Source organism: Pygocentrus nattereri, chromosome 3 (assembly GCF_015220715.1).
Source record: "Pygocentrus nattereri isolate fPygNat1 chromosome 3, fPygNat1.pri, whole genome shotgun sequence".
Taxonomy (NCBI): Eukaryota; Metazoa; Chordata; class Actinopteri; order Characiformes; family Serrasalmidae; genus Pygocentrus; species Pygocentrus nattereri.
The window spans coordinates 24287337-24314640 of NC_051213.1; the positions used below are offsets into that span (position 1 = coordinate 24287337).

General features: G+C 41.4%; 1 protein-coding gene across 3 annotated transcripts; it reads right to left on the reverse strand.

Moving 5' to 3' along the window:
* Positions 1 to 525: 525 nt before the first annotated feature.
* Positions 526 to 26675, reverse strand: arid1aa (AT rich interactive domain 1Aa (SWI-like)). Of its 3 annotated transcripts, none has more exons than XM_017694033.2 (20): positions 25402 to 26310; positions 17449 to 17655; positions 16514 to 17098; positions 15442 to 15555; positions 13977 to 14217; positions 13708 to 13800; positions 13446 to 13616; positions 10330 to 10642; positions 9609 to 9751; positions 9336 to 9439; positions 8076 to 8285; positions 7698 to 7902; positions 7458 to 7590; positions 7204 to 7370; positions 6276 to 6417; positions 6006 to 6128; positions 5804 to 5900; positions 4613 to 5450; positions 3914 to 4044; positions 526 to 3810 (listed from the first exon to the last, which is right to left on the reverse strand). In XM_017694033.2, the coding sequence occupies exons 1-20, from the start codon at positions 26308 to 26310 to the stop codon at positions 1879 to 1881; spliced, it is 6858 nt and encodes a 2285-aa protein (XP_017549522.1). In that variant the 3' UTR covers positions 526 to 1878. The 3 variants fall into 3 exon arrangements, with proteins under 3 accessions (XP_017549522.1, XP_017549520.1, XP_017549521.1); XM_017694031.2 differs by having other exon boundaries at positions 7204 to 7376; XM_017694032.2 differs by having other exon boundaries at positions 1879 to 3810; positions 7204 to 7376; positions 8076 to 8282; positions 25402 to 26675.
* Positions 26676 to 27304: the final 629 nt, after the last annotated feature.

The window sequence follows — 27304 nt, forward strand, 5'->3', positions numbered from 1 at the left end:
TACTAGACAAGGCACAGAACTGTAGACTTGGCTTTGAAACACTTCGCAGCCATTCGCACTGGATTCCTGCTCAACATGTCGCGGCACAAAGGTGTTCAAGCATGATCTCCGTAGAAAAGTACTGCCTGTAGAATGAGGCGCTCAGCAGCACCAGCAAAACCGCGTTAGGTCACCTTGCCCAAGTGCTTTTTTGGGCTGTGGAGCTGCATTTTCACTGCATGTAGTGAAGGAGCTCCATAAAGACCTTTGTGATGAGCTGGAGTGGCGTTTATGCTCATTTCCCTTGATTTCAGAAGAAACGCTGCATGAACTCTGGACACACTACATATCCTGTATAGAATTCTTTATATTGTACATATAGGTGTAATTTTCACACTGATGTTACAAGAGTTGCTTAATCTACCAAAACATTAAAAACTTTATCAAGGGCATCAAAGTAACAAAAATGGCCCAGTCAAGCCACTGTATTTGAAGAACTCTTGGGGCCTCCCATAACCACCCACTCAAATGAATAAAACAATCACAAACATCTTACGAAGATTTAATGTACATTTATTCTTACCACATGGAACATATAGTATAAAGATTTCATACTGAATAAATGATATTCATTGAGCCAAAAAGGGGAAAAAGGAGGAATTTACATTAAGTTTTAGCTACATAGTCTGAAATACAAATATGCAGAATTCATCACTGGAGAAAAAAAAATATCTCAACTGTGTTTCTTCATCTAGAGTTTATTTTGTTGTACCAGGAGATGAAATTAAAATATTTAATTTGTGTTCGCTGTACTATGGAGAAACTGTGGGGAGGCCAAAAGGTGGTTCCTTTTATATACCTAAGGATTTTATGTAATGAACCCGACTCGAGTGTCCACTTTCATTCTTCATAGATAAAAAGTGTGAAGCATAAGAGTGAAAGACAGAGGGAGAGAAAGAGAGACAGAAAAAAAGAAGTGTAATGTACAACATCTTATATACATTACAGCCTGGGCTGTATCTTAAGTTGAAAATCAGTCCTAGAAGGTGATTTCTTTATAAGGGTCAAGTCATACAATCAAGGGGTTAGAGAGAGGAGGTAAGAATGTCCGAGGTTCTCGATACTTTGGGGAGAAAGCCGTTCTCTCTTTACCATCAAACTAAATTTTAAAAACTTTTTAAAAACTAGAGTGGAGCTGCTGAGCCAACATTTCTCCACATGAAACAGTGCTGCAGTAAGTTTACAGTCATAAGGAAAATGGAGTACAGATCTGCACAGAAAATGTCTACAATCTACTGCACAGGCCTCCATTGTAAGGGTATCCTGCTCACAGCTGACAAGGTGGCTCCTGTGGGGCTGAATGTGCAGCATCACAACACAGCAACATCACCACTGGAGAGTTCATCTGTCTAATCAAACTTCAAATATGAACCAGAGACGTGCACTCAGGGTGCCCACTAGGGGAGAGCGAGGGCACAGTTAACCCCAAACTCACTGTAAACGAGACAGCAACTTTGGTCAAGAGTTTTTTCTGCTATTTATTTTATTCATTTATTTATTTTGCTATAAAAAGTAATCCCCCACTACCCTCCCACTGGGCAGCAAATAAAACCTGGGGTCCATGGCCATTTATTTTGTCGGCATCATGGTTGCTAACAGTTTGTGTCGTTATTTTTTGAGGCTCTGGTTCATGACCCGCAGCTAATTTGTGATATCCTCCCCAAAGTGAGACACAGCAAAAAAGGGGGATCAAAGGGTTGAATCCGAAGGGGCTTGCATAAATTAAAAAAAGGGAAACAGTCATTTTTCTCTGTTTTTCATTCCCTGCACACTGAGGGACACAGGTGGAGAGGAGAGAACGAAAACCAGAGAAGATGGAGCCACCGCTCCCCACAGCTGTCATGACTGGCCAATCAAAAAGAGTACATCACAGATGACATGGGACACTAAAGAGTTCATAAGCGGTGAGACAGAGAGGTCCAGTAGCCGCGATTCATAGAGCGTAAACTCAGAGTGGTTCTCCTCCACCTTGGCGAGGGCATGCAAAGCCCGAGCAGCCCGGCGCATCATGTCCACACTGGTAGGTTCAAAGTGTGCTCCCTGCATGTGCAGAAGGGAGCCCTGGCTCTGCTGGAACTGTGTGGCTGCTAAACTGTCCTCAAGAAAGCCTAAAAGGTTCCCTACACTGCCTTTTTGTACCGCAATGGCACGCGCTGCCAGGCTGTCTCCCTGGGCCAGGTTGGCCAACAGCACGACTGCCATCTCCCGACATACAGGTACCTTTCGGTCCCCAACCAGGCGTACAAGGTTCCCAAAAAGCTTCTCTAGTCGACTGAAGGGAGGTGTCGCCAAAATTAGGTCCACATTATTATCCTGGATGCTAAGTTTACTGAGCGTCTCCAGGACAAGTCTCTGAGGAGACAAAGCCCCATTAAGCCCAAGAGTGGGGAAGGGATCCTGGGCTTCTGCCGACGGACAGACAGCCCAATGGAGCAGGCCATCAAGCAAAGGCAGGCAGATACTTTCAGAATAGATGGAGAAGTCAAGCTGGCCTGAGATGTTTGCCAATGTGACCAAGCAGTTCTCTCGCAGCATGTCCAGACAGTCCCACCACCATTCCTCCTTGTCATGACCCGTGTCCTCATCAGCCTCCTCCTCCTTCTCGTACGTTAAAGGGGCCTGCTTACGCTCAGGATGCCAATGGTGAAGCAGCACAAGACGACCCAGTAGCAGCAGCAGTCCTGGGTGCTTGGACATCTCCAAGTCATTGCCAGGGATAAATGAAAGACTGCGGACAATATTGGAGACACAAACACAGCGACGGGCAAGCGAGTCCTGCCAGTCAGATAGCGTGATTAGTGGAGCTTCATCCTTGCTGTGAGGTTCATCCTCCAGAACGGTCACTGAACGCTGAATTGGTGAGGAAGAGCTGATGTTGGGGAGAACTGACTTGCTGCTCTCTCGGTTTATTCTCTCAGGTCCCTCTGTCTCTTTGTCCTTTTCCTTTTGTGATACTGGCTCTGGGGCAATCTCAGGGCCATTAAAGGGCTTTTCTTCCCTTGCTTCAGAAACACTGTCTGTTAGCTTGCCTGCAGGTGACTGCTGAGAAGGCCTTTGGTCGTCTTCTTTTCTTCGCTCTACACTAGATGAGGGCACTACGGGTGCTTCGCTTTCTCTCTTCTCAGATGTTTTCTTTCTTCCAGATGCCTGGTTGGGCAGTATCCACTTCCGTGGCTGCAATAAATCTGCCTTTCTCTCAAAATGGGTTTGAATGTGTTCTGTGGTGTCTCCCCCTCCAATACTCCAGTGCACCAGGCCACTGTCAAACTCCTGAAGCCTCCCAAGCTTGCCAGAGCAGTCTACCACAAAGGGGTCCTTCTTCTTCACCACCTTCAAGGGAAGTTTGTCAAACTTGCTGGCCTGTTTTGGCTTCTCCTGAGCTACAGCAAAGTCCTGAACAGGTGGCTCTGACGTTTTGGGATCTGTAATAGAGGCTCTCTCCATGACTTTACCATCTTCATCTTTCTTTGATTCACTTGTCCTCTGCTCTGACTTTATTTGAGCCTGCATTGCTGAAACACGTTCTTCTTGTTGCTGTGATGACAAATTTTCTTCATCTCCTTCATCCTCATCTTCTGTTTCATCATCTTCATCCATACCCTCCACTACTGGCCCCTCCTCATCCTCACCAATCTCTTCTTTTCTGAGAGCATTGGGGTCCAGCAGTGTTCTCTGTCCTGGATCCCCAACTTCATATTCCCTCAGAATGCCAAAGATTTCAATGAGGCAACGCCTAAAATACTCCACTATTAGTTCCAAGAAACCAGGGAGCTGCAAGGGAGACAAATGTGTAATTAAGGTATTGTGCCTCTTAATGGAGAAGAAGAAAAAAATTGATTTAAAGATTGTTATATGTTGCTTAGGGAAGGCTCACCTGAATAAGATTAAAATTGGAGATACTGTTGTCATCATACAGTAGAATGTTGATGGTGTCTAAAGCCCACGTGCTCTCGGCCAAAAGACCTGATTTCAGTGACATCATGACTCGCCATGCCTCTGGTGTGCCTATACAAAAATATAAAAAAAATGATCTGATTAATACAGTTGTGGGTGATTGCAAGACAATTATTGGCAGTTAGAATCAACAGATCTTGCATATCATCTCACATTTAAAACTTAAAAACCTATTCTGAACTAAAATTTCTCTTTTATTTGAATTTAATATAGTACAAATGTTGCAGGACAACACAACAAGACCTTATTGCAAGTTAAACATTTCTGTTATATGAATATAGCCTTACAGAAAATGTCAAAAAAGTTAATCTTTCAGTTAAAGTTTTTGAAGGAAAGATATTGAAAAATTTAGAAAAATTACAAGACATGACAGCCTGTTCTGTAAAAAAGGAGTACATCTGAAATACCCATGTGATATTCAAAACAATTAAGACAAATAAACATGGCAAATGCAATCTTTTGTAAATATACAGCCAACTTACTAATGATGTCATCTGTCATCATTCAAGGGCAGACCGAACAGAAACCTGAAGCAGACTTCTCTGCCTATACCTACTGTTGCACCTTGAAATACGCTTGAACCCTCATACATTCTAACATGGAAAAATAAGCTACTTACCAATATCTTTCATTGTGAGACGCCTACGAGCCTTGAGAACAGGTTGTGTGGCCTCTACAGAACCTGGTGGGAATGGTGGGTCTCTTCTCATCAGTGGGGGCTGTACAGAGGAAGGGATGATGTGGGAGGCAGGGACTGGAGGACCTGCCTTCTGCATCTTGATGTTGCTGTGCATGTAAGGAGATTTACTGGGGGAAGTCCTGCTCTCCATGGGACGGGGCATTGGTGTAGGGCTGGATACTTGTGGAATGTGGTTCTGCATTGATTGTGGAGACTGGTAGTTGGATTGCAAAGGTCGGCTCATGGGTGGGCCTGCCCCAGCTGGGCCGTAGGGGGGTTGCCGTGGCCCTGGCCACTGCCCCTCGTGGTTCATGCGTTGTTCAGATGACATCATCTCATCAGATCGATTCATGGCATGGTATCCAGGGCCCTGTGCAGGCCCACCAGGAGGACCTTGTCGGTTAGGAAAGTTGGGATAACCCATCTCACCTCGACCCTGCCACATCCCACCCTGGGGGCCATCAGGGGCTGACTGCATTGAGCTACCCATCATCTGTGGGGGCATAGAGCCCTGAGAGTTAGGGCCCGACCCAGCCTGCATTCGATCCCTTCCAAAGGGAAAAGGAAACTGGTTTTGTGGTACAGGAGGACGCCGTTCTGATCCAGGGTAAGAACTGCCATACTGGTTGAACATCTCCTGCTGACCTGATGAGGGGCCTGTAGGAGGAGCCTGAGCTTGCTGCTGTTGTTGCTGGCCACTGAACGGTCCGCTGTACATCTCACCATCATGATGACGTTTTGCTGGAGGGTAACCACCCTCACCTGGTCTCTTGTAGTTCTGATTGAAAGCAATTTGAAATTTAATATTTATAATATTAAATAAATATAAAAAATGAAAAAGAAAAAGAAACCATATACACTTAATTGCCATAAAACAAGTAACAAATCACTTTAAAACTAGAGTTAGAATAGGATTAAGTTGGGTTTTCACATGTTGCCTTTCTCTCCATGTTTCTAAGAAAAAAAAACTAAACAATAATAGCAGGAACACCACCAGCTGTGGTTTGGTCCCAATTTCAGTGTGGTCATTACGTCCAAACAGGTTATTTTACTGTCATAAGTTCTCTCATTTAACATGGTTAAAGCTCATTTAACAATTAAGACAATTGTTAGCTTATTGTAATCACTTACTGACTGCTGCTGTGGGAACATTCCTGGTTGTTGATTTGGGTAAGAGCCACCAGGAGGCGCACCCTGGCCAGGATATTGATTACCATAGGAATCATGCCTGCAAAAGACACCAAGCATTAAACGGTTCAGTAACAGTTTAGTGACAGTATTCAACATTAAGCAGCAGTCTGATCCTAAATGTTTTAAAAAATTGTAGACTGACCGCTGTTGTTGTGGAGGGTAGCGATTTGGCGAGTACATCCCAGTGTCCGTGTTAGAAGGCATCATGCTTGGCTGTGGTACCCCAGGTCCCATACCACCTTCAGGGCCCATCCCTGACTCTGGCCTGTACAACCCAAAAAGTGAGCTCCAGTCTCATTGCATATCCCATAAAAAGAAAACTATTTCTGCCAGAAGCATCTCAACATGCACAGACACAAAACACAAATGTTCATGACTAAGATCAAGCAGGTTAAGGTTTTCTGCGGTTTACCTTCTCTCATAGCCTGGCCCATATGGATACTGCTGTCTCTGTGCCATGGGCATGTTCCCAATGGCACCTCCTGGTCCACGGTTAAACTGCTCTCCTAGAGTGCTGTTGGGACCTTGCCCACCAGGCATGAACTGCTCGCCAACTACAGCCACAAAACCACATCATTACTGTCAAGTGCTACATGAACTTTCGGTAATGTTCAAATGAAAAAAAATATTGCCAGCTACCCTACACAGCATTAGCACTTGCAAAAGAAAATCACTACCCTAGTAGTCAAAAGTGCAGTTCCTAATGTTTAATTAATAATTTGCTTACATGGCCAGTGAAAATGATATTTCAACTGAATACATGACAAAGCTAGTGCAGCAATACAGCATTATCTTATTAACATTAGTATTTTAGAACGAAGATCTCTTAATAGTACCTGTAAGGTCCTTGCATCACTGAATTATAAATAGTACTATATGAATACATCCTGTAGACATCACAAAAGTCAAGCTACAACTCCTGGTGGTGGAAGTTAAAATCTACTTTAAATTTTTCTCAAATCTACTTTTCTTTCAAAAATTGTAGTGTAGTGCATTTGGTACCCCTGCTGTTACACTATTTCTGCATAGTTGGCGACTTAATAAATAACTAAATTAAAAAAATAAATAAATAAATATTTTAAAAAAATAACATACATACATAAGACGAGGGAATCAAGACATTTGCCTACTCTAACGTTGTACGGTTGTGACGACACATACCATTTCGGATCTGATGAAAAGACTGCTGAAATTTTGTGTGTTAAAAATGAAAACCACCCTAAAATTAGCAGTTCTATTTTATTTTCAGAGATATACAGACTTCGCAGAATCTTTAAATGCTTGTAAAACAATCCAAGTAGAGAAAATGAAAATCCAGACACCTTAAACTGTCCTCTTACCTTTGCGCATCCCACCAAAAGGGTCCTTGTTGGGCTCATAAGGGCCCATGCGACCAGGCATTTCTGGAGTGCTCATTCCAGACTGGTAGCCAGAGTTAGGGGTCATAGTGTTTCTCCGGGAAAAGGCTGGGTCATTACTGTCAGCAAATGGATCCTGAAGGTTCACACTGCTCCTATGAAACAGACCAGTTAAGGAGATGTTCACAGTTAAATAAGATGTACAACAATGACATATGGTGAATGACCTGACTCACCTGCCACTTTGCATTGAGGGCATCTGGCTATGTGGTGTTGAAGCTGGAGTAGGAGGTTTTAAGTCTCCACTTTCCGCCATAGAGCTGCTTGTGGACTGTGGGGTCTGTGGACCCTGTAGAGAACCAGACCCAGCTGGACCATGAAGAGAAAGGAAAAGGTCAGTTAGGTAAGAAAGACAGACAGATCATAGCATGATTTTACAAGGCATAACCAACATGTTCAAGGAGCTAAGCCCTTACCTGGGGAGGGTGGCTGGATTTTAGGCTGGTTCTTTTTTCCTTCTGCAGACAAGATGTCAGGTGGTGGGTCTTCTCCACGCTCAATCTTGCATTCAAAAGCATACAGACACTGAATGTACTGCTTTTTTAGAGAGCTAGCTGCACTGCTGGAAGTGCCGACATTCAGGCTTGTGGCAAGCTCCCTCCACTTTTTATTCTTATTCACCTGCCAAAGAAAATCATTAGCCATATCAGTAACCAGCATTGTCACAGGAGTACTCATACCTCACACATAAACCGACAGCTATTTTGGTGTGCAAGATCTTTCTCATACCTCACAATGTCTGCTGGAGTATATATAAGCATGGGTGGAACCTCACTGCCTGCTTGTATTCTCACCTGTGTGAGACCTCCAATTTCCTTAACGGACATGTAGAGGCGGAAGAGATCTAGTGGCCTGCGGCCCACAGCGGGAAGGTTGCTCATGCCCATGGCTTTCTCCTCGATGAACGCAAGGTATCGGTCCACCCACATCTTCCGCTCTGGCTCAGATCCCAGCTCATACAAACGTGTGATCTTCTCATTGGTTGTTGTGGATGAACTGGACTTCTAGGCATAAGCAAATTTTTGGAGAAATTACACAAGTAGCTCAACAAGTTTTTAAAAAGAAATATACTTTTTTGGGGTTGCAATAACATAGCCTCTTAAAAATATTCACACTTATCAGTTGTGTACCCAAGACTAAAATTATTGCTCAGAGTCAGCAACAGCAGCAACTAAAAAGAAATGAAGGCCAGTTGGGAATGGATACTGTTATGGTAAATTCATTAAATCACAGAATTGCTAATTTTGTGATTTTAAAAGTATACTTCTACAGGGAAAAACGAATGATCGCTGTGAGAGGTCGATCAACGCCAAGCTTTCAACTCTCATTTAAACCACAAGTAAAATGTTTATTTGAGTGACCCTAATCTCCACAAGTTAGCAAACAGTGAGCTTAAAACCCAAGCTCGCTAGAGCACCAAAAGTTTCATTAAATATTCATAACCTAACCTATATCCTAAATGGCATTGTGCATGTTTCAATTTATATTAGACAGTCAACATCACAAAAGTGTACCACCCATTTTGAGCGTTGAATGCCAACATCTGTCTCCACAAAGCCTGTATCAAGCAGAATTCTGTTAACTTTCACATGGTATCGCAGGCACACAAACTGAAACGCCAGCTGTTGAATGCACCTTGGCAAAACTAAGCAAGGCAGCCTAGAGGAAAATTGTTGAACAATTCTAAAAAGGGTCCTTGCAACAACCCTTCTTGCCAAGAACACCCATCACAGGACTGACTCCACTACAGCTGTTAGTTGGCATTCAGAACACCAGCTACCTTAACTCAAGATTGACACCCTTCTCCAATTCACTCACTTAAGTACATTAGCATACACTGCATTTAGGGGTTCTGTTCTGAGGTTTCCTGTTCTGCTCATTGGATAGTCATGCCCCTGCTACCCTTCAGAAACTTCAGAGGCCTCAGGTGTCATAATGCTAAATTATTAAATAGCACTGGATAAATGTTCAAAATCAAATGCACCATTTAATAAAAAAAAAAAATAGTCTACTTTACTTCTTATGCTCAACTGTGAAGGAAATAAGCTGCAAACCTTGGATTTGGAATCCGTCTTGGGTGTCCCCTCAACCTTGTTATTCATCTTCTGTGCCTGGTTCAGTTTCCCATCCATGCCAAATTCTGGACCAGGGGACATGCCTAACAAACAAAAGAACAGGCCACATTTTCGACAAAAAATAAAAAAAAAACCCAAGAAATAAAATCAAAATGAGGTTATTGTAAAAGAATGGCTATTCAACAAAAGTCTGTGGGAAGGACAAACTTTTTTTTTTTTTTTTTTTTTTTTAATTTTATGTGGAGTGCTCACCACTGCTATTGTTGGGCATATTTCCAGCCATAGGGTAGGGTGGTCCCTGGGTGTTCATCATTCCTGGCATATTGTTCATGGAGGGCCCATATGGAGGTCCTGAGCTCATCATACTAGGAGACATATTGGGGTAACCAGGCAGCCTGCAAGTCAAAATACCAGAAATTACAATGCTAAATATAAAAAACTAGAAAACATTAGGGGTAATTCTGGACATTTTCCCCCTCAAGTGAAAAGAGCATCATCTTTGTCACTTGATATGAACTATTGGGGAGTGCTTCAATCACATGGGCTCATGTAGCACCTGTTGAACTGCTAGTTGAAGGGTTGACCTCTGAAGAAAGATACCTGTCTGTTTCTTCCTAACAGCAGTGAGAAGAGTGCCTAGTGTGTGTCCATCTCTATACCCTGCAGAGCTGTCTATCTTGAAGCTGACCTGCTTGGTCTAACTTTAGACCACTGCAACAAAGCCTTTAACACACAATACAATTTGAGAATGCACAGTCCTAAAATTCTCACATTCTGTTATGTCTTTTAGAATAACCCTATAAGACACCACTTAGCCGGTAAATTATACTGGCGTGTGAAAGAGTACTGGTTTGTGGCTTACAAAGTGGGTATACAGTTGCTCACAAGCCTGCAGATCACCCTCAGTTTAAGTGCTGCTGTTACTTCAACTTGATCAGTCTTCTGAATGATAACAGAACTTTGACAGACATACCTGTTGTGTATGGAGTTTGTGGCTCCATGCTGCATGGCTGCTGCTTCCTGGGGTTTCCTGTTGAGGCCTGGTGGTGGGCACATCCCAGAACCCACCTGTGGTGGCATGTTGCCCATATTGGGCCCCATGTTAGGAGCCATGTTAGGGCCATAAGGACGGGCACCCATCTGTCCATGAGGCATTCTACCAGGAGGCATGCCAGTAAAAGGTGGTCCTCCTCCTTGGCCAGGCATGGGATTCATAGATCCACCCATGCTAGGGCCTGGATAATTGGCATTGGGCATGCCAGTGTAGCCTGGTTGCCTGGGATAACCTACAGAGACAGGAGGAAAGAGTGTCTTAATATGTGCTATGGAAATTGTTATGGTAGGTTTGGGTTGATATGAGTAGAATTGCTTCCCACCTACTGAAAGTTATACAGTCAGCTTAAACTAACATGAACACTGTTGAAAGCAGAGAGCGCTACATACAAGATTAACCACTCACAAGTAGCCACAAAAGTTGCACAAGAAGTTGGCATGATCATTATTAATTAATGAAAGAGGATTGCCAGTGAAATTGTCTTAGAGTCTTGAGTAACTAACAAAGTAACCAGCAATGCAACTTTTTCACTGCGCCAGTTTAGGCAGACAGCAAGTTAAACCGATGTTTGTGAATTAATTCATGACAGCAGCTGATTTGGTTAGAATAGTGAAATGAAACGAACTCAAGAGGGGTGAATATAAGTAAGGACAGAGACTTCATAACACCACCTAACCATATAAGGAACAACATGACAAACATCTACATAATTGCCAAATTTAAAAGTTGAGCGCAACTCTTTTCTGCCTATTTATTTGGTGACAATCGCCATAACTTTTTGTACATAAAGTGGAGAGAGCTGCTTCCTAGCTATTGATACTGAGTGACTAAGTGACAACAGATAAGCTCAAATAAACAAACAAACATTCACTGCTGCCATCTAATGCTGATACAGCACTGTGCCACGTGGACCAAACGGTTAATTTAAGGTTCCATATAAATCAAAAAAATCAAAGTAGCTTTCAGCAAGTCTCGGCTCACAAATTATACTTCCCTTAACTAGAGAGGTAGTATTGGAGAAGGCTGTGACAAAATAAATAAATAAATAAATAAAAATAAAAAAAACTCAGCAAACCCAATGCAGCTAGCAATGAAATGCTACTTGGTTTCAAGGCAGTACCAATATCTATCCATCAACTCTGTCAATGGAACAAGAATCACTGGTTATAGTTGTATTCCAAATCCTTATTTCTTAATATTAATAACACACTGTATCAAATACGCATTATGCCTCACTCAAGGCCCAGTGGAGTCAGAGTCCCCTGAGTGTAATAGCAGGCTAGAGTGCTGCTGTAGCACACAGTCACAGTGGCAGCTCAACTGACGTGGGCTGTGCTACGTCAGCTGCCTCTTTTCACCCAGGCTAAAAATAGCTGCACTGTGATCCACTGGGCTCTCAGAGAGCAAGGCAGAGGGAGACAGAGAGACAGAGAGAGAACAAATTGAAGTCCAGTCCAAAAAATAAAAGTTCCCCATGTTGAACTTCACAGAATTGTAGACCTGCTTCAACCCCATCTCATCAGTACATGCCAAAGGAATTATGACAATCGGAATTAGCCATTATTATTCAGATCTCTTAACTGAGATGATATAGCAGCTGTCTATATATTTGGGCACACTGATGAGGCAACAGACAAAAAAAATGGGCTTAAATACACACTGCACTTTGGGTTTTACACTGCTGTTGAAACTACGAGATATACTTTTCAACTGTCAGTAAGCTAATGGAGATTGAAACGATATATGCATATATTTGCACAATATACTGCAACTTGAATAATGCATTTCCTGAAGAAAATGTAGAGTAACTGCATGGGTTAGTAAGGAGTTGAAAGGCAACTGCAATGGTACAGGAGTTGGTTGCCCAGGTGTTGCTAGAAGTTTGCCATGGTGGATGGGATGTTTTCTGGTTTGTGTGAGGGAAAAAATAATTGGGACTCTAAGGGAGAAATGAGGGATTTAAAAAAAAAAAGAAACAGATGACTGTAGTACAGAGGATGGGTGTCATTTTTGTACCTATTCATTCCTTTGGGAGGCAAATTTACAATTTAACAAAGATTATATGAAAACTAAAAAAAAGCACACCATTCCTGACCAAACTGAACATTCCAGAGTTATAACAGAGGTAATATCTCAAAAATCGCAGAACAAGTCCAGCAGATTTTTGTCTGGCTGAAAACTATATAATTAATAATGTCAGAATACTGCATTTTCAGAACGAAATGCAGAGTGACTGCACAGCTAAAGCTTGTTGCTAGGCAGTTGCTATGGCATTAGGGGTTTAAACTGAGTGGTTGTTAGGGGGTTGCCAAGTGGTTGCTAGTTGTTTTGAAAAATGATTGTAAGTCTACGGGAGGAATGAGGGATGAAAAAAAAAACGACACAGTGGAGTGCAGGTCAGTATGGCTGTGGATTAGAGGATGGGGACCTGCCCTGAGTGAGTACATGCAGTTTGTGCTCAGAGGCCAGCCCTGATATAGTATACGCGAAAGTGTCCTTTGCTCGAGCAGAAGTACAGCAGACAATTTTTATCCCATTAATTCCTATGGGACAAAGCACTGAACACTCGTAATTCAATGCAAAAAAAAAAACATGCGTCGGATCAAACAGTTGTGTAAAAGCCCACCATTCCTGATCATTCAAAACATTTGAGTTGCGACAATGTTGATATTTTGAAAACCCGTGGGACAAGTTAGTGGGAAAAAAAACTGGCAGTACAAGATAAATCAGACATCAAAAATGTTGCGCATTTGTTGGGTTAGTATGGCTTTGTAATGCACAATCACTAATTATACTGCTCTGTCCACTGCACAACATTTACTGTACAATTTTCTGTGAGGGCTTTTTGCATGTTGTGTCCAACAATATAATACCACAAGGGTCAATGCTATGGTGTGAAAAAGTAACTGGACAACACCCTTGGGAAAACTACAATACCTACCAATTCTGCTACATCAGCAAACAGACACTGGGCAATCTGAACTCAAACCTTGATACATGCTTCCTAACCATGGCTTCAGTTTTTAAGTGCTCACCTTGTGGGCCATATTGGCCACCCTGAGGCCCATAGTTGCCCATCGAGTTATTCTGCTGATAAGGCCCCATGCCACCATGCATCTGACCTCCAGAAGACTGACGAGGAGACAGAGCAGAGCCAGACTGAGGAGAGCCGTAAGGTGCCATCTGAGGGTTCCTTTGCAGAAATCCTGTTTAAGGGGGGGGAGAAAAAGTTGTTTAAGAAAAAGCCAGGTAAATTGAATAATTACATTAATACTTTCTGCCTAGAGTTATCTTTACCTCTCTCCTGGCCCATGCCACTAGGCTGATTCATAGCAGGGTGCATGATACCATCAGACTGACCACTAGGGGGGCGAGGAGGCATCTGATTTCCTATTAGTAAAGGATGGATGAATGAACGAATAAATAAATAATCGTTAGGCATGTAACATTGGTGGAGAGCAACAAAAATATCTGAAACAAGGCAAAGCTCATTTAAAGCTAAATTAACCAGCTCATACTGATGGAAGTCTTCAGCTGTTACGACCATCGTTCTTGTATGGAATTACCTGGCATGGCAACTGGAGAAAGGGGTCCAGAGCGGGACGCCGTGGCACTAGCAGGTGAGCTGACAGGAGACGGGGATGGACCACGGATGCCTGGCAGGTGAGGGGAGGTGTGGGGGGAGAATGGGGACTGTGCTGGGTTACTCTGTTCCCCTTGACTGCTGGACACCCCAGATGTGCTGACACCAGGACTGAGGGCTCCCTCTGTACCTGTTGGTAGGTCATCAATAGACCCTGACAGGTCCTACCGAAAGAGAGGGTTATACGGTCAGACGAAAGACATCACCAGGTTCACACTACGCTTCAACCAGAGTACCTTATTATACATGGCCTTCAAAATCACAAAAATTGTAGCTAGTTTGAAGTTATTATGACCTCCCTTGACAGATTAAAAAAAAAAAAAAAAAAAAAAAAAAAGCCTACATTTTATCAAGTTCAACATTTTCCTTTTAGCTTTAGGACCTGTGACACTCAATTCAACTGAGCTAAACAATACCAAGTCATCGAGCCAAAAACTAAAGAAAACTTAATTCCTACTGTTGGATCAATAGATAATGACTTTTTCCTCTTCAAAATCTGAAGACTATTGACAATGTTGTTTCGATGGTGTTTCGCCCTGCAGAACTTAACACTGGCCGCAAATAAATTCAAATTGTAGAATTGAAAAATAATGTATTCACTGCATGTTTAATTTGAACAAAAAGCAGAGATAAAAAAAAAAAAAAAAAACCTATCATCAACTAAAAGCTGGGAATTCAGAGGTTAAACACCATAAAAAAGCTATAGTTTTATAATCAAAAGAAAAAAAACATCTGATAAGACATTGAACTGGAATGCCATGTTAATCCATAAAACAAGAAAAAGTAATTTAATTAACATTACAAAAGGTCAATCACTCATTTTTACTTTTACTGCCCCTCCCTCCACCCCCCCCATCACAACCTCTAGGACATGAGCAAAAATTTTAATCTGTCACTGTTTCTGCTGAGCCACACACACCAACCCCAACCAACCCACTGGCCTTATTTATCTCATCTGGAGAGGGAAAAAAAAAAAGAAAAAAGAAAAAAAATCCACAAAGCGTTCAGGGGTTGCCATGGTTACAGCAGTTAACTGCACATATGCTGAGTCAGCGCAGGCAAGTCTCTCCATCTGTCTAAGAATTCAAGAGGTCAAAGCATCCACTTTCTTGCCCTAGCCTTAAAGTTTCAACGATCTCCTATCTCCCCAGATCTAGCCCTTTTACAGCCTTAGAATCTACTAACAAACAATCAAAAGAAAAACCTTAGATTAGAAACTCCTTAGGAATACCCTTGGCTGACACTGCAGTTAATGATGAGATTCTTTAATGACAAAAAAAGAATCACCTCAGAGGTGCAAATTCTCATTTCGCAATGCATTAATGTTACACTACAAGCTCAAAATGTGTGAGGCATGATCAGCATGAGGTGAATAACAGAACACTTACGGGTAGACTGGAGGGCCTGCCCTGCATGTCCTCAGAGCCACTTTTGGAGGAGGCCACAGGTTGACTGGAAGGAGGAGCACTGGACTGGGAGCTGAAAGACTCCTGAGAAATTTCCTATGGTACACACAGGAGCAACATGAGTCCAAAGATGACAGTAAAAGGTGAAGCATAGAGCTACATATATTATGGCTAGCCTTTAGTGAGAATGTCGACTTTTTAGATGAGCCTACACCACACGATTATTTGCCTAATTTGCCTGTTCCAACAAATTTTCACTACCCGAAGCAATTTTCTTGGTTGGGAGCTCAGTTAGAGGCAATTGACAAATGATCTGCAGGTATAAGAGGTGAAACAAGTCTTTAACTTTCTAATACACTTACAGTGATCTGAGGCCTTCTGAGATTTTTAAATACGTTTGACTTGTACTACTCAAAACATTTATGGTGTGGTGAGAGATGGCCAGTGATGTAACTGAATGAATGGTTCAGCTAATCAAAGAGAGGAAAGAAAAAGAATGAAGAGATGTACATAGATGCTGCATGTGCAGCTGACAGCAGAGAGAGAAGTTGCTTGTGGAACAGAAAAAGTCACTCATAAAATTTAACTCAGCTGCCAGTTTGCAAAAAGTATTTCTCCATCACTCACTGTATCTGCATTTCTCAATCCCATATTCATCTCCAAACTGCATTTTTGCTTTTTGCATGTGCATGAAAACCGAACCTACCCAGTTTGGCTTTGTATCATGTGATAACAGTGAGATCTGTGTTTTTTGTGTCTTGCTAGTTTAATGTTATAAACTTATATTTGGACAGGTTTTCAAAGTTCAAAGCAATACTTATTGTGACATGCTCCAACTTGACTGCAATTACTTTTGCAATGGTGTAATGGTACATACATTTATCGTAAACAACCATGGTACAGACATTGTAGTTCAGTGGATGCAGTCATACTAAGAATGCATTAGCTCACATATGAAGTAATTTAAGAGGTGCAAGTTTCACCTGGAAACCCCCCACCTCTCCCTGTGTACCGTTACACCCCCATTTTATGGTATTTTAAACATCCAGGTTACCTGGGGAGGAGGAAACCGCTGATAAGACTGCTGCTGCTGCGAAGCATTCTGGGGATATGGTGTGGGCTGTCCCTGTGGCATCTGGCCATGTACTGTGGGCTGCTGGGTGGCAGATGTGGGGGCTTGTGTTGGCTGCTGTGAGGGAGTCTGTTGGGGACCTTGACCTGGGGGATAGCTGGGCTGGGCCTGTGACACTGATGGAGCCTGGGAACCACCCTGTTGCTGAGGCTGGGATGGGGGCACCTGTTGCTGTGGGTAGGGTGACTGACTGGACTGCGGAGCAGTAGGCTGAGAGTATGGAGGCTGAGACTGGGATGGGCCCTGTGGGGGTCCTGTCAAAGGCCCCTGGGGCTGCTGGGGCATGTGAGGCTGTTGATAGGGAGGGCCACCCTGTGCATGAGGGGCAGATGGCTGTGAAGGGTGGGGCTGCTGGGAGTATGGCGGCTGGTTGCCCGGCTGGCCCGGTGCAGGCTGAGGGTATGGCGACTGCTGCTGACCAGAGTGAGGGCCCTGGCCCTGTTGACCATAATAAGGCTGCTGCCCTTGCCCATAACCGCTTGGTCCCTGCTGTCCATATGATGTCATCTGTAAAAACATGTTGCACCACAGTCATTACAAAGCTGACTGAGGATTTACAAAAAAAAAAAAAATCTATGCCAGAAATTATTACATATATAATACACACCACTACGGTAAAACTAAATTAGCCTATTAATTGTACAGACAAGGACCATTTGTTTTGAAAGGTTGATCCTGTACTTTACTCCATATAGATGGCCTCAATGACAAACTGAAATCCATATCATGTCATTTTTACACTTACTCAGGTTGAAAATATAAACCAAATAGCAAGTAAAAATGTATATAAAAAGCATGTAAATATTTATATACAATATTGTAGTCCAGTTTAACACGGGTCATAAGCAAACACTGACCTGTTGGCCATACTGCATGCGCCCTTGCATGCCCCCTTGCATGCCCATAGGATATCTTTGAGGACCAGGAGGCCCATAACCCTGGCCTGGATATGCAGGTCCCTGCTGGGGCCCTGAAGGCCCTTGGTGGGGCTGCTGGGAGTAAGGACTGGCTGCTCCATATGGCTGACCTCTCATTTTGCCAATCTGATCCATAGAACCTGGAGTCTGTAAAACCAGAGACAAGTTTATGATCTGGGCATAAATTCAACATATTAAATGGCTGTTTGCTGTATATGTCTGACACTAATACAATCCATTTTTGTGATTTTTTTTAAAAACTTACATATTACTACTTTTCAACTGCTTTTTTCCCAATGTTAACAATTTCAGTACTGGCTGACCCAATTTTTCCCCATTAACTAAGCTTTTAAAAGAACCATTTTTAATTGTAGCACTTTACTTATGATGACCATTTACAAGCAGACTATTAAACCACAGGGGAGGGGGGGGGGCACACAGGTAACATCACATTATACAATGTGATGCAGCACAAAACCTGGTAGCACCAATCTGATATTTCTAATACAGTCAATGATTCTTATATAGCTTCATATTCTTAGAGCATGATCCCTATTCTTATCAATTAGCATTTAAATTTTATGTGACCTGTTAAAGAGTGTACTTAATTATGTACAAACCATGATGCATCTCTAAGACACAGACAATAGCCATAGGACAATGCACTAATGCAGGTATGGGGCAAAAGAATCACTGCTAACACTGAAGCTAACAAATCAAACCATCAATTAAAAATGTTCATTCAATAAAACCCAGTCTTAGCACCATCTTTTCAGGTGTGACAGTTTCGAACGTAATACAAGGCTATTTTTCTTTCTTTAGGCTTCTGTGTGCTGAAGCTTAGGACACAGAAGACAACAGTTTACTAAGCCATCTACCTTCAGCAAATGTAGTTATTACACAGCCTACAACAACTGCCAAACAAAGAAACTGTAGTTCATTCCAGGCGTATGAGGTCTACACAACTCGTAAACCTCAGCTGCTTACTCTGACACTTTATCTATTGACATAATACTAATACTTACATTAATAATTTATTGCTATTCTAATCCTGATAAAACGTACTATAATTGTTTTAATAGGACATTTCCACATGTTGATAAGCAAAGCAGTCCTAAACATAGAGTAAGCAAAAAAAAAAAAAAGCATAAAATGTGATCACAGTAAGAAGGGAGAGAAGAGGGGGAGGATGTTTCCCACGGTTATTAACCTGCATGTTACCTTTTTCTGCCTTAGTTAAGGAAGTGAAGAGTGCTATATATAACTCAATTCAAATGGAAGGCAGTCTGCCGAATATTTAACACATCCCAGCTGTACTTCTGTTTGAGAGTGAGCCAAGTTGACTTTTCCTTTTTTTTTAATAAAAGGAGGCATTCTTGGCACTGAATAAATGACAGAAGCCATAGCAATATAAACAGAGAGGCCCAGAATCATGTGAGCACTGTGACTTAAGGTTGATGGTGTGCACATTTATTAGGAAAGGAATCAATTTTAAAGAGACGCGTCCTTCAAAAGGACAACATACATTGACTATTCACAAAAGGCTCAGAAGCCTTCTATAGAGGTCGAACATAGGGCTAGATATTGACAATTAAATAGTATAATATACACTACGGTCAAATGTTTGGACATAAATCAATGTTTCTCCTGAAAACAAGGATTCTTAAAGAAGTTGCTGCATTAACAGCCTCTAATCTTCTGGCAAGGCTTTGCACTAGATGGTCAACGCTGTCATGATGGTTTGCTTGCATTCATCATCACAAAACATAAATGAGGGAAGGTAAAGTTGGATGATTGGTTCTGGTTTAAAAAAAAAAAAAAAATTCCAAAATCATTCTAAAGATATTCAATAATGCTGGACTAACTCCAGAGAACTCCTAACTTAAAAAAAAAATAAAATTAATAATGCATTTTTAAACAGAATTTGAAGCAAACAAGAATAATGCATATGTAAATAATGCTGGGAGTTTCTAAGGACTGTATTACAGGTGTTGTTCACAAATTTTCACCATGTGCCACAAATCACGCACATTACAGCAGCATCATCTGTTTAGCACAACAGTAACAGTGCTACACTACAAAGCAATGCTATAAACAAGCAACCAAAATGCTAACAGCACTAAATAACATATATATGCGTGTACACACACAGTAAATATTACCACTTTTGAAAAATAGAGCTCTAAATATAGTCTTCATTCTTCAGTTTATAATAGCTTTGTCATTTTAGAATGTCATCTGATGTATTATATTTTTCTGCAACAGAAATGGTTCTATATTTTATTGCATATTACATTAAACTTTCCACACCCACACACTTCTAACAAGTTCACTTCAAACTGTATCCTCTCCTGAACATATGCAAAAGGGGCCAGAGTGAAATATCATCTCCAGTACAGTCTCTCTTTATCACCAAACTACAACTACAACAACGCACTGGGCAAATTTCAGTATTCATAATATTCAACGGACCTCAGACTTAAATTCAATTTCAGTTTCACTTGTCAATGTGGAAAAGTAGACATTAAATTCACCTTATTTGCAGGGGACAATAGTAATATTACAGAACTTTCTAAGAATTTCTTGAAGAAAATACTAAAGTAAATTCAAACAATTACCTGTTTACAGCAGGACACTACTCAAGCATCAAATTGAATTAATACAAGCCAACACTACAGGAATATTACTGAAAAACAATACAGACAATTAGACACTACCAGATAGATAATTAGATACAATATGGATAATTAAACACTACTACTGAAATCTGTGTCAAACTATTACAGATCTTCTCTGTGGTCGGAAAGATACATCCATCACTATATATGCATATTTCCACAAACTTATTCACAGTATACTGCCATTCTGAACAGCCCTAGTTAAGTCATAAAAATTTAGGTTTTGTCCTATTTCAAGCACAGCAAACCCAGAACAGCTTATACTCACATTAAAAAGTAGTTGAAAATTCCCAAAGAGGAAATTAACACAACACAACTGCTTACACATCCAGATTGAAACAAAAATACAAAATGACTGGAGAACTGATATGCCACTAATAAACCTTCTTTATGTAAAGAGCAAAAACTATTAAAGCAATGGATGATGGAAACTAAAGTTCATAAAAATGTAGTCAGTCAAGACAAAACTGATTTTCAAAGTTTGCTCCTGCAGTTTTGCAGCGGAACTACAAAGCAGACAGATTTATACACAACTAATTATCATTGAACAAACTGCACACATTACAAGCCAGCCTCCTCTATAAGATTTCTAAGCAATCTTAAATACCTCATGAAACTGTGTAATAAGTATATAAACTTCACAGCTTAGAAAAAGGTGTAGCGGGTGAGAATCATTAGCAAACAGTTTGGTACTACGTCATGCACAAAACATACTCAAGTAGGAGGCGGAACATACACAGTAAGTTAGACACGATTGCGATAATATAGCTCCGATTTGATTGCATGACTCAATATTTTAATAACTTCTATTTTCTGAAACTGTTTAATAACAGCCAAGCCATGTTGTGAGACAAGGATGAAACTAGTCATTTACGCAAAGGGAAAAAAATGTCAATTTTTGGTCACACCATCACTTTAGTGCAGCATATATTTGAAGGTGTGCACCCTGTACTCTTCAAACATATTTATAGACAACATTTGACATCTGTGCCATTTTACAACCAGAAAAAAAAAAAACGGATCCGTCATCTCAAAAAAAGGCATTCCAAACCAATTCCAACACACTCTGTAACCACAAATTGCAAAACTATACTACTACTACAGACTCTACAGATATCCAAACCTGTTTATCAATTCAAGCTGTTTTGATTTAATTGTAGACCTGACAGAAGGCCTCCTTTGGTAAACAAACTAGTTTTAAGTGGCTGCGCTGGAGCGCCTCTTGACATTTTCCAGTGTCCAAATGGAAAAATAAAATAAATAAAAGCAGCACATGGCTAATCTGCATAAGATAAAGCAAAGGCTCCCTTGGCAGGAGACTCCGCTGGACTGGCTCTTTGATTGGCTGTGGGGGATGGGGTGGATACTGGAGCTCCAACAGATGAACTGAGGGCAGGGAGGACACCATACAGCACAGCAGCAACAGCTCTGATCAACAAAACCCACATCACAGCTTCAAAACAGGATCCTCTATGTTTATGCCAAGTTTATCAATACTCATTGGTATCTGCATCAGCCCTGTCTGGTGTTGGAATAAACATTGCTGAAAAAAAATAATAATTTAATTGTATAATGTATACTGTTAATGTATATGAAAAGAAAATGGCATAACAGAACAACACAGAGAAATAAGTGCAGAAGCTCTGGATAGAGATGACAAATACACAAGACAAATAAAGTTGATTGGTTTGCAAGCTAAGAATGAAACCTACAAGGCACACCGATAAGACAAGACTGTCTTCAAAAGATGACAATAAGCCAACAATGTCCGATAAATAAATGAATTATTTTATAAAATGACAACAGGATAGTGAAAAGACTGCCAGTCGAAAACTGTCAGACAACGCTCTAGTGGCCGTTAAGTCTTTGTGTGTTCTGTTCATCCTTTTTCCTATACCACACACACAATCTTATAGTATTGTGTCGTGATGTTTTATTTTGCTCTGGATAGAAACTCTAGGAATCCAGACATGCTAAAACTGGAATTTTAAAACAGTACAAAAATAAACAAGATCAAGAAAACAGAAATCAACATCAAACCAAATATGCAAGTTACAACCTAACTAACTAACTAACTTTAAAAAAAAAAAAAAAAAAAAATTAAGACTTTTACTGATCGAACTGAAGTAAATGATACCTACATACCCCGTACCTTGAATTTGAAATTAAACCATCTGGCTAAGGGCAGGCGATATAAAAATATCAAGATTGAAGATGTTTTGACAGAATATGCACCACAATGTTTAGTTTTCCTGAGGTTTGATGAGTTTAAAACAGACAAGAAAGCAACAGCAGGGCTACATTTAAAAAAAAAAAGAAAAAAAAAAAAAAAAAAAAAAGGATGAACTACAAGCAGTGTATTATATTGAACGTCTCAAACTGTGTTGCAGGTTTCATTAAAACAAGTCTAAACGTACTCTTTCTAGTAAAGCATGTAGTTGCTCAGAAAAGCCAAGTGTGAATTATCACAATGATTATAGCCATATCATTCCCACATACATTTGTCCATTATTTAGACATAAAAAACGTGAAAGTTGAATAAAACCTTTCTATATTATAGTAAACAACAATAAGGTTGCGTTCGTGACTTTGGTCAAACTATGTATAACCTTTAGATGAAACCTCACATACACCCTACACTTCACAGTGAAAATGTATATGATATGAATAATGCTGCTGAACATTAGAAACATTTGTAGAGATTTTGGAATAGCTTTCAATTTATAAAATAAACACAAAATTAAATGAAATTCACTAGCTTAAAAATGTACAAAAAGCCCACCAGCTAGCCACGAAGAAAAAAAAAAGAATTTGTAAATTAATTTAACTTAAAAGCACTGAGAAATTCAATCAAAAAACAAAATGAAAAGATTCATTTTACTCAAAGTGTGGTTACCACTGTGATTGAAGAAACTAAGAAAATACTGAGACGTTATAAAAAAAGAGCAGTATTATACTTAATGATATCATAATAGTTAAAAGAGCAGGCAGTACTGAGTCTGTATGTCAGTAAAGATGAAGGTGTAGTTTATTCCTTAAACCTAGACGAATAGATCAGGATTTTCACCACCATCATGACTGGTACACAGCTTGTTTGTCAGCCATGGTCAATTTGTGTTTTAAAACTAAGAATGAAGAAATAACTACCAAGTTCTATTATGGAAACACTAGATAAAATCAATTTGCATAAAATAAATTCTTTGTAGTTAAAACTACATTAATAGAATTTTCCTATTATGCATTTTTTCTGTACAGCATCAGATTGAGATTATTAAAATTGAAGGCATTAGCTCTGATTGCTAATGAAATGCTATCAATGAAAAGGCAATCAAAATGTAAGTATTTTTCAATTGCCATAGCACAACTATTACACACTCAAAAAAAAAACAACACACCACATTTAAAGAAATGTATATTTCAGTCCCCCAACATCCAAGGAACAACCTGTTCAACAGACTGCTATCATCACCAATGAGTAAACTGTTAAACCAGAAACTGAACATATTCATACTTTTGCCTGTTGATTAGGCCCAAAGAACACAAGCTTTGTTAATCGGCCTCTACAGTGGCACTGAAAGAGGCCACAATATGCCCAAGAGCACTAACAAATCACAGAAATTTACATTACATGCTATGCAAGATCAACGTCAGATGCTCATTAAGACCACGATTCACTGGTATTCCAGCAAATTCCATTCATATAGTCTTACAACTGAACATAATTTGTGGTCATAATCATACAGCTCTATCTTCAACTGTCACACAAAGGAATTCACAGATGTGTTTAACCATCCTGCACGTCACACTGCAACAAACAAGCCTGTTCTGTGTTTTATTTTCAAGTTTAAAAGATTTCAATACTCGTAATTGCCATTGGCCTATGTTTGGTACAAGGGGATCACTACCTTAAAAACACACCAATTTACCTAAGAATCTGAAACATAGTAGGACATTCAAATCCAAGCATTTCATCCTTCAAGAAAATCTGTACATAATAGCTTAAGTGCTTTAAACAAATAAGTAACAAATAAGTAATTACAAAATTAAATGAATCATTTTAGCAATAACAGGTCAAATAGTGCTCACAATCATGTTTTCCTGCAATCATCGCTGATTGCAAAGACAAGGTCAGAACTACAGATTAGTTCAGCACACTCAATACTGAACACTTCAAAATAAGAAAGGTTGTTTCAAGACATGCTGAAAGCCTATTAATTCCATTTACTGCATGAAACATCACTTCTGGAGAAGCTGCATGCTCTTCTTTCAGTGTGTGGATATGAGCGATATAAACTCATCGGGAATTGTTTCTGCGTTACATCATAAGCAATTATAAATGGCCAAGAGCAGAGGATGAAGAGCCAATCAGATTTCGGCTAGCATGTCAACCCAAGACCAACTGTCTCCTGCCTTTGACAGGAGGATTTTACCTCCACAATTCAAATCCCACAGCAAAGCAATCTGCACTCACTCAAATCACTTGGCTTGCGTTTACAGGCAAACTAATACCGCCCGGCTAGGCCTACCTAGCCATGTTTGAAACATGGCTTTTACAAAGTAAATCACACAATTCTGCGCACATAACGACTTTTTTAAAGAAACCATATTAATATGCAAATTCACTGCTGCGGTTTGCTCCTACTGTTAGCTAGCCAGATACTGCCGTTATGAAACGAGCAGGTCCTTCAAACACAGGCGTGAAACGTCCGCTAACCTGACCCAAAGTAAACACCTTTATCCAAATTTGACCAACTGACACGTGGAATAAACGATCTGTCTGAGAACCGATGCACATCAGTCTCCTTAAACTGCACACACTCCGAATTACACGCCGAGACGCCGTTCACTCCGAGCTGCTGGCCAACCTTCAGCTAATTATGTTTAAGCCGCCTGCTGCTGGAAAAAGAAAGTGGCACAAAAATACGCATTTCTCGCGCTTTTACACACATTTTGCGCTTACTTTAGCCCTTCAATCGACTGCAGTGGTCGTTTTACACAATATAAGCAGGCAGCGAAGTCGCACACCGTCACTATTCCGCCAAAATAAACGCTGTTAAATGAAGTGGTGTATGAAAAACCAAGGAGGCAGCCATTTTAGAGTATCTCTAGGCTAGACAATAGCTAGCCTAGCGTGCTCAAGGTACACGTTTAGACTGAAACTACGCGAGGGGAAACGAGTTTTTCTTTATAAAAATAAGTGTAAATGCCAATTTACCTGGTTTCTACCGATGGGCTGCCCTGTGCTTCCCGGGCTCATGGGCGGCGGGTGATGGGTCCTTTGTTGCCAGCCCGGATGGCCCCCACCATACTGGCCGCTGCTGCCGATCTCCGCTGGTCCCTTGTTAGCACCTTCTTGGCTGTTGTAGTCGCTCTGGGGGTAGTTGGGGTATGCCCTGGTCGAGCTCGGGGAGGTCAAGAGTTGGTTCAGAGTCGGGGTGGACGTGGGCTGTGGATTTCCCATAGAATACCGCTGACTGTTGTAAGATGCAGCCATAGCCGCGGATCCTCCCGCTGGCTGTGGCTTGGCCGCCTGCCCCCCTGCCGCCTGAGCCGGAGGATTGCGCGGGGAGTTCACGGCGTAGCCCTGGCCCGGATAGGGCGTCCGGCTCGGAAACGGGCCATAGCTGTTAAAGTGGTGGTTGGGGAAGCCGTGGTCGTGCGAATTCGCCTGATACGGGTCCATCATGTTGCTCGACAGCGCGCCTGGCCCCGCTGCAGCTGCCATGCCAGGGCTTTGTTGTCCGCCATGTTGATGAAAAGGGGCCCGTCCGTAGTGCTGGCTGTAACCGTAGGAAGGCGGCGGAAAAGCGGACGCGTGATGGTGTACCATCCCTGGGTGGTTGTTCCCGTCGGGTCCAGTGGTATCATTTTGAGAATTATTCACTCGAGAAGGGTTCCCGTTCCCGTTCTTCATCTCCGACTCCCCTCCTCCCCCAGCATTTCCAACATCGGCCCGGTCGTGCAGCTCCCCGCGGCCCGGAGATCCGCTCTCCAATCCCGGCTCCTTATTTTCCTGCTGCTTCTCCCCCGGTACCGACTCCTCCTTTGGGTCTCGATCCGGTTTTTTCAGCTCGGAAGGCGGGCTGGTGTTGAGAGAGGCAGCGCTGGCGACCTGAGCGGCCATGATAGCCCTCTCTCCCTCTCGGCGAGTCCAGTCACAATCAAACGCTCAACATTGAATGTAAATACAGCAGTTTTACAACAATTCACCCGCGTCCCGACTCATCCCCACCCCACTCCTCCGGACCGAATCCGGGCTGCACCGCCAGCACGGCTTTGCTGAATAAGTGTAAGTAAAGTGAGGTCCTGGGAGTGAATTTAACCGACACAGAAACTGTGGGGGCTTCTGTTACAGAACTAGACTACAGCGGAGGAACGGATCACACCAGCACGAGGCTCACACAGCCATTTTACCGAGCTAGGCTGGAGCATCAGAAACCTGGCCTGGACTCTCTTCAGAGTGCGGAATGGACTCGGTTGGGGGTGGTTTTGGGAGGGAGGGGGTGTCTTGACGTTGCATAACAACAAGTAAAACAGTTTCTTGGCAAGAGATAATTTAGCACAACAACTTGATATAACATTTTATTTTGCCATACAACATGAATTGATTGGATTGGAAGTGTCGTGTATAGAATTTCTATTTTACCTTAAACACTCAATTCAGGTTTGTCGTCATCTGAATATTTCCTCGTTCTCTAATAAACTGCTGCGAATGAAAGGCACCCATATAGCACAAATGCAATGATATCCACATTATGATAGAACAAGAAAAAAATAAAATATATATGTATGTATATAATGTGTGTGTGTGTGTGTATGTATATGTGTGTGTGTGTATATGTATGTGTGTATATATATATATATATATATATATACACACACACCATGTAAAAAAACAATTTGTTTTTTGTCCTGATTTGTTTTTCATACATTCACTGAAGTGTCAGAGGGGAAAAACTAGAAAAACTCAAGTAAAGGAGATCTTTGCTTGAGAAGCAGAGGAAGAGGCAGAAGCAAGGAAGGCTGCTGGTGGGCTGGGCTAGTCTGCAAGCAGGAAGTGAAAATGGAAAAAAAAAGAGAGAGAGAGGGAGGGAGAGGGTGAGAAGAAAATCAGATAA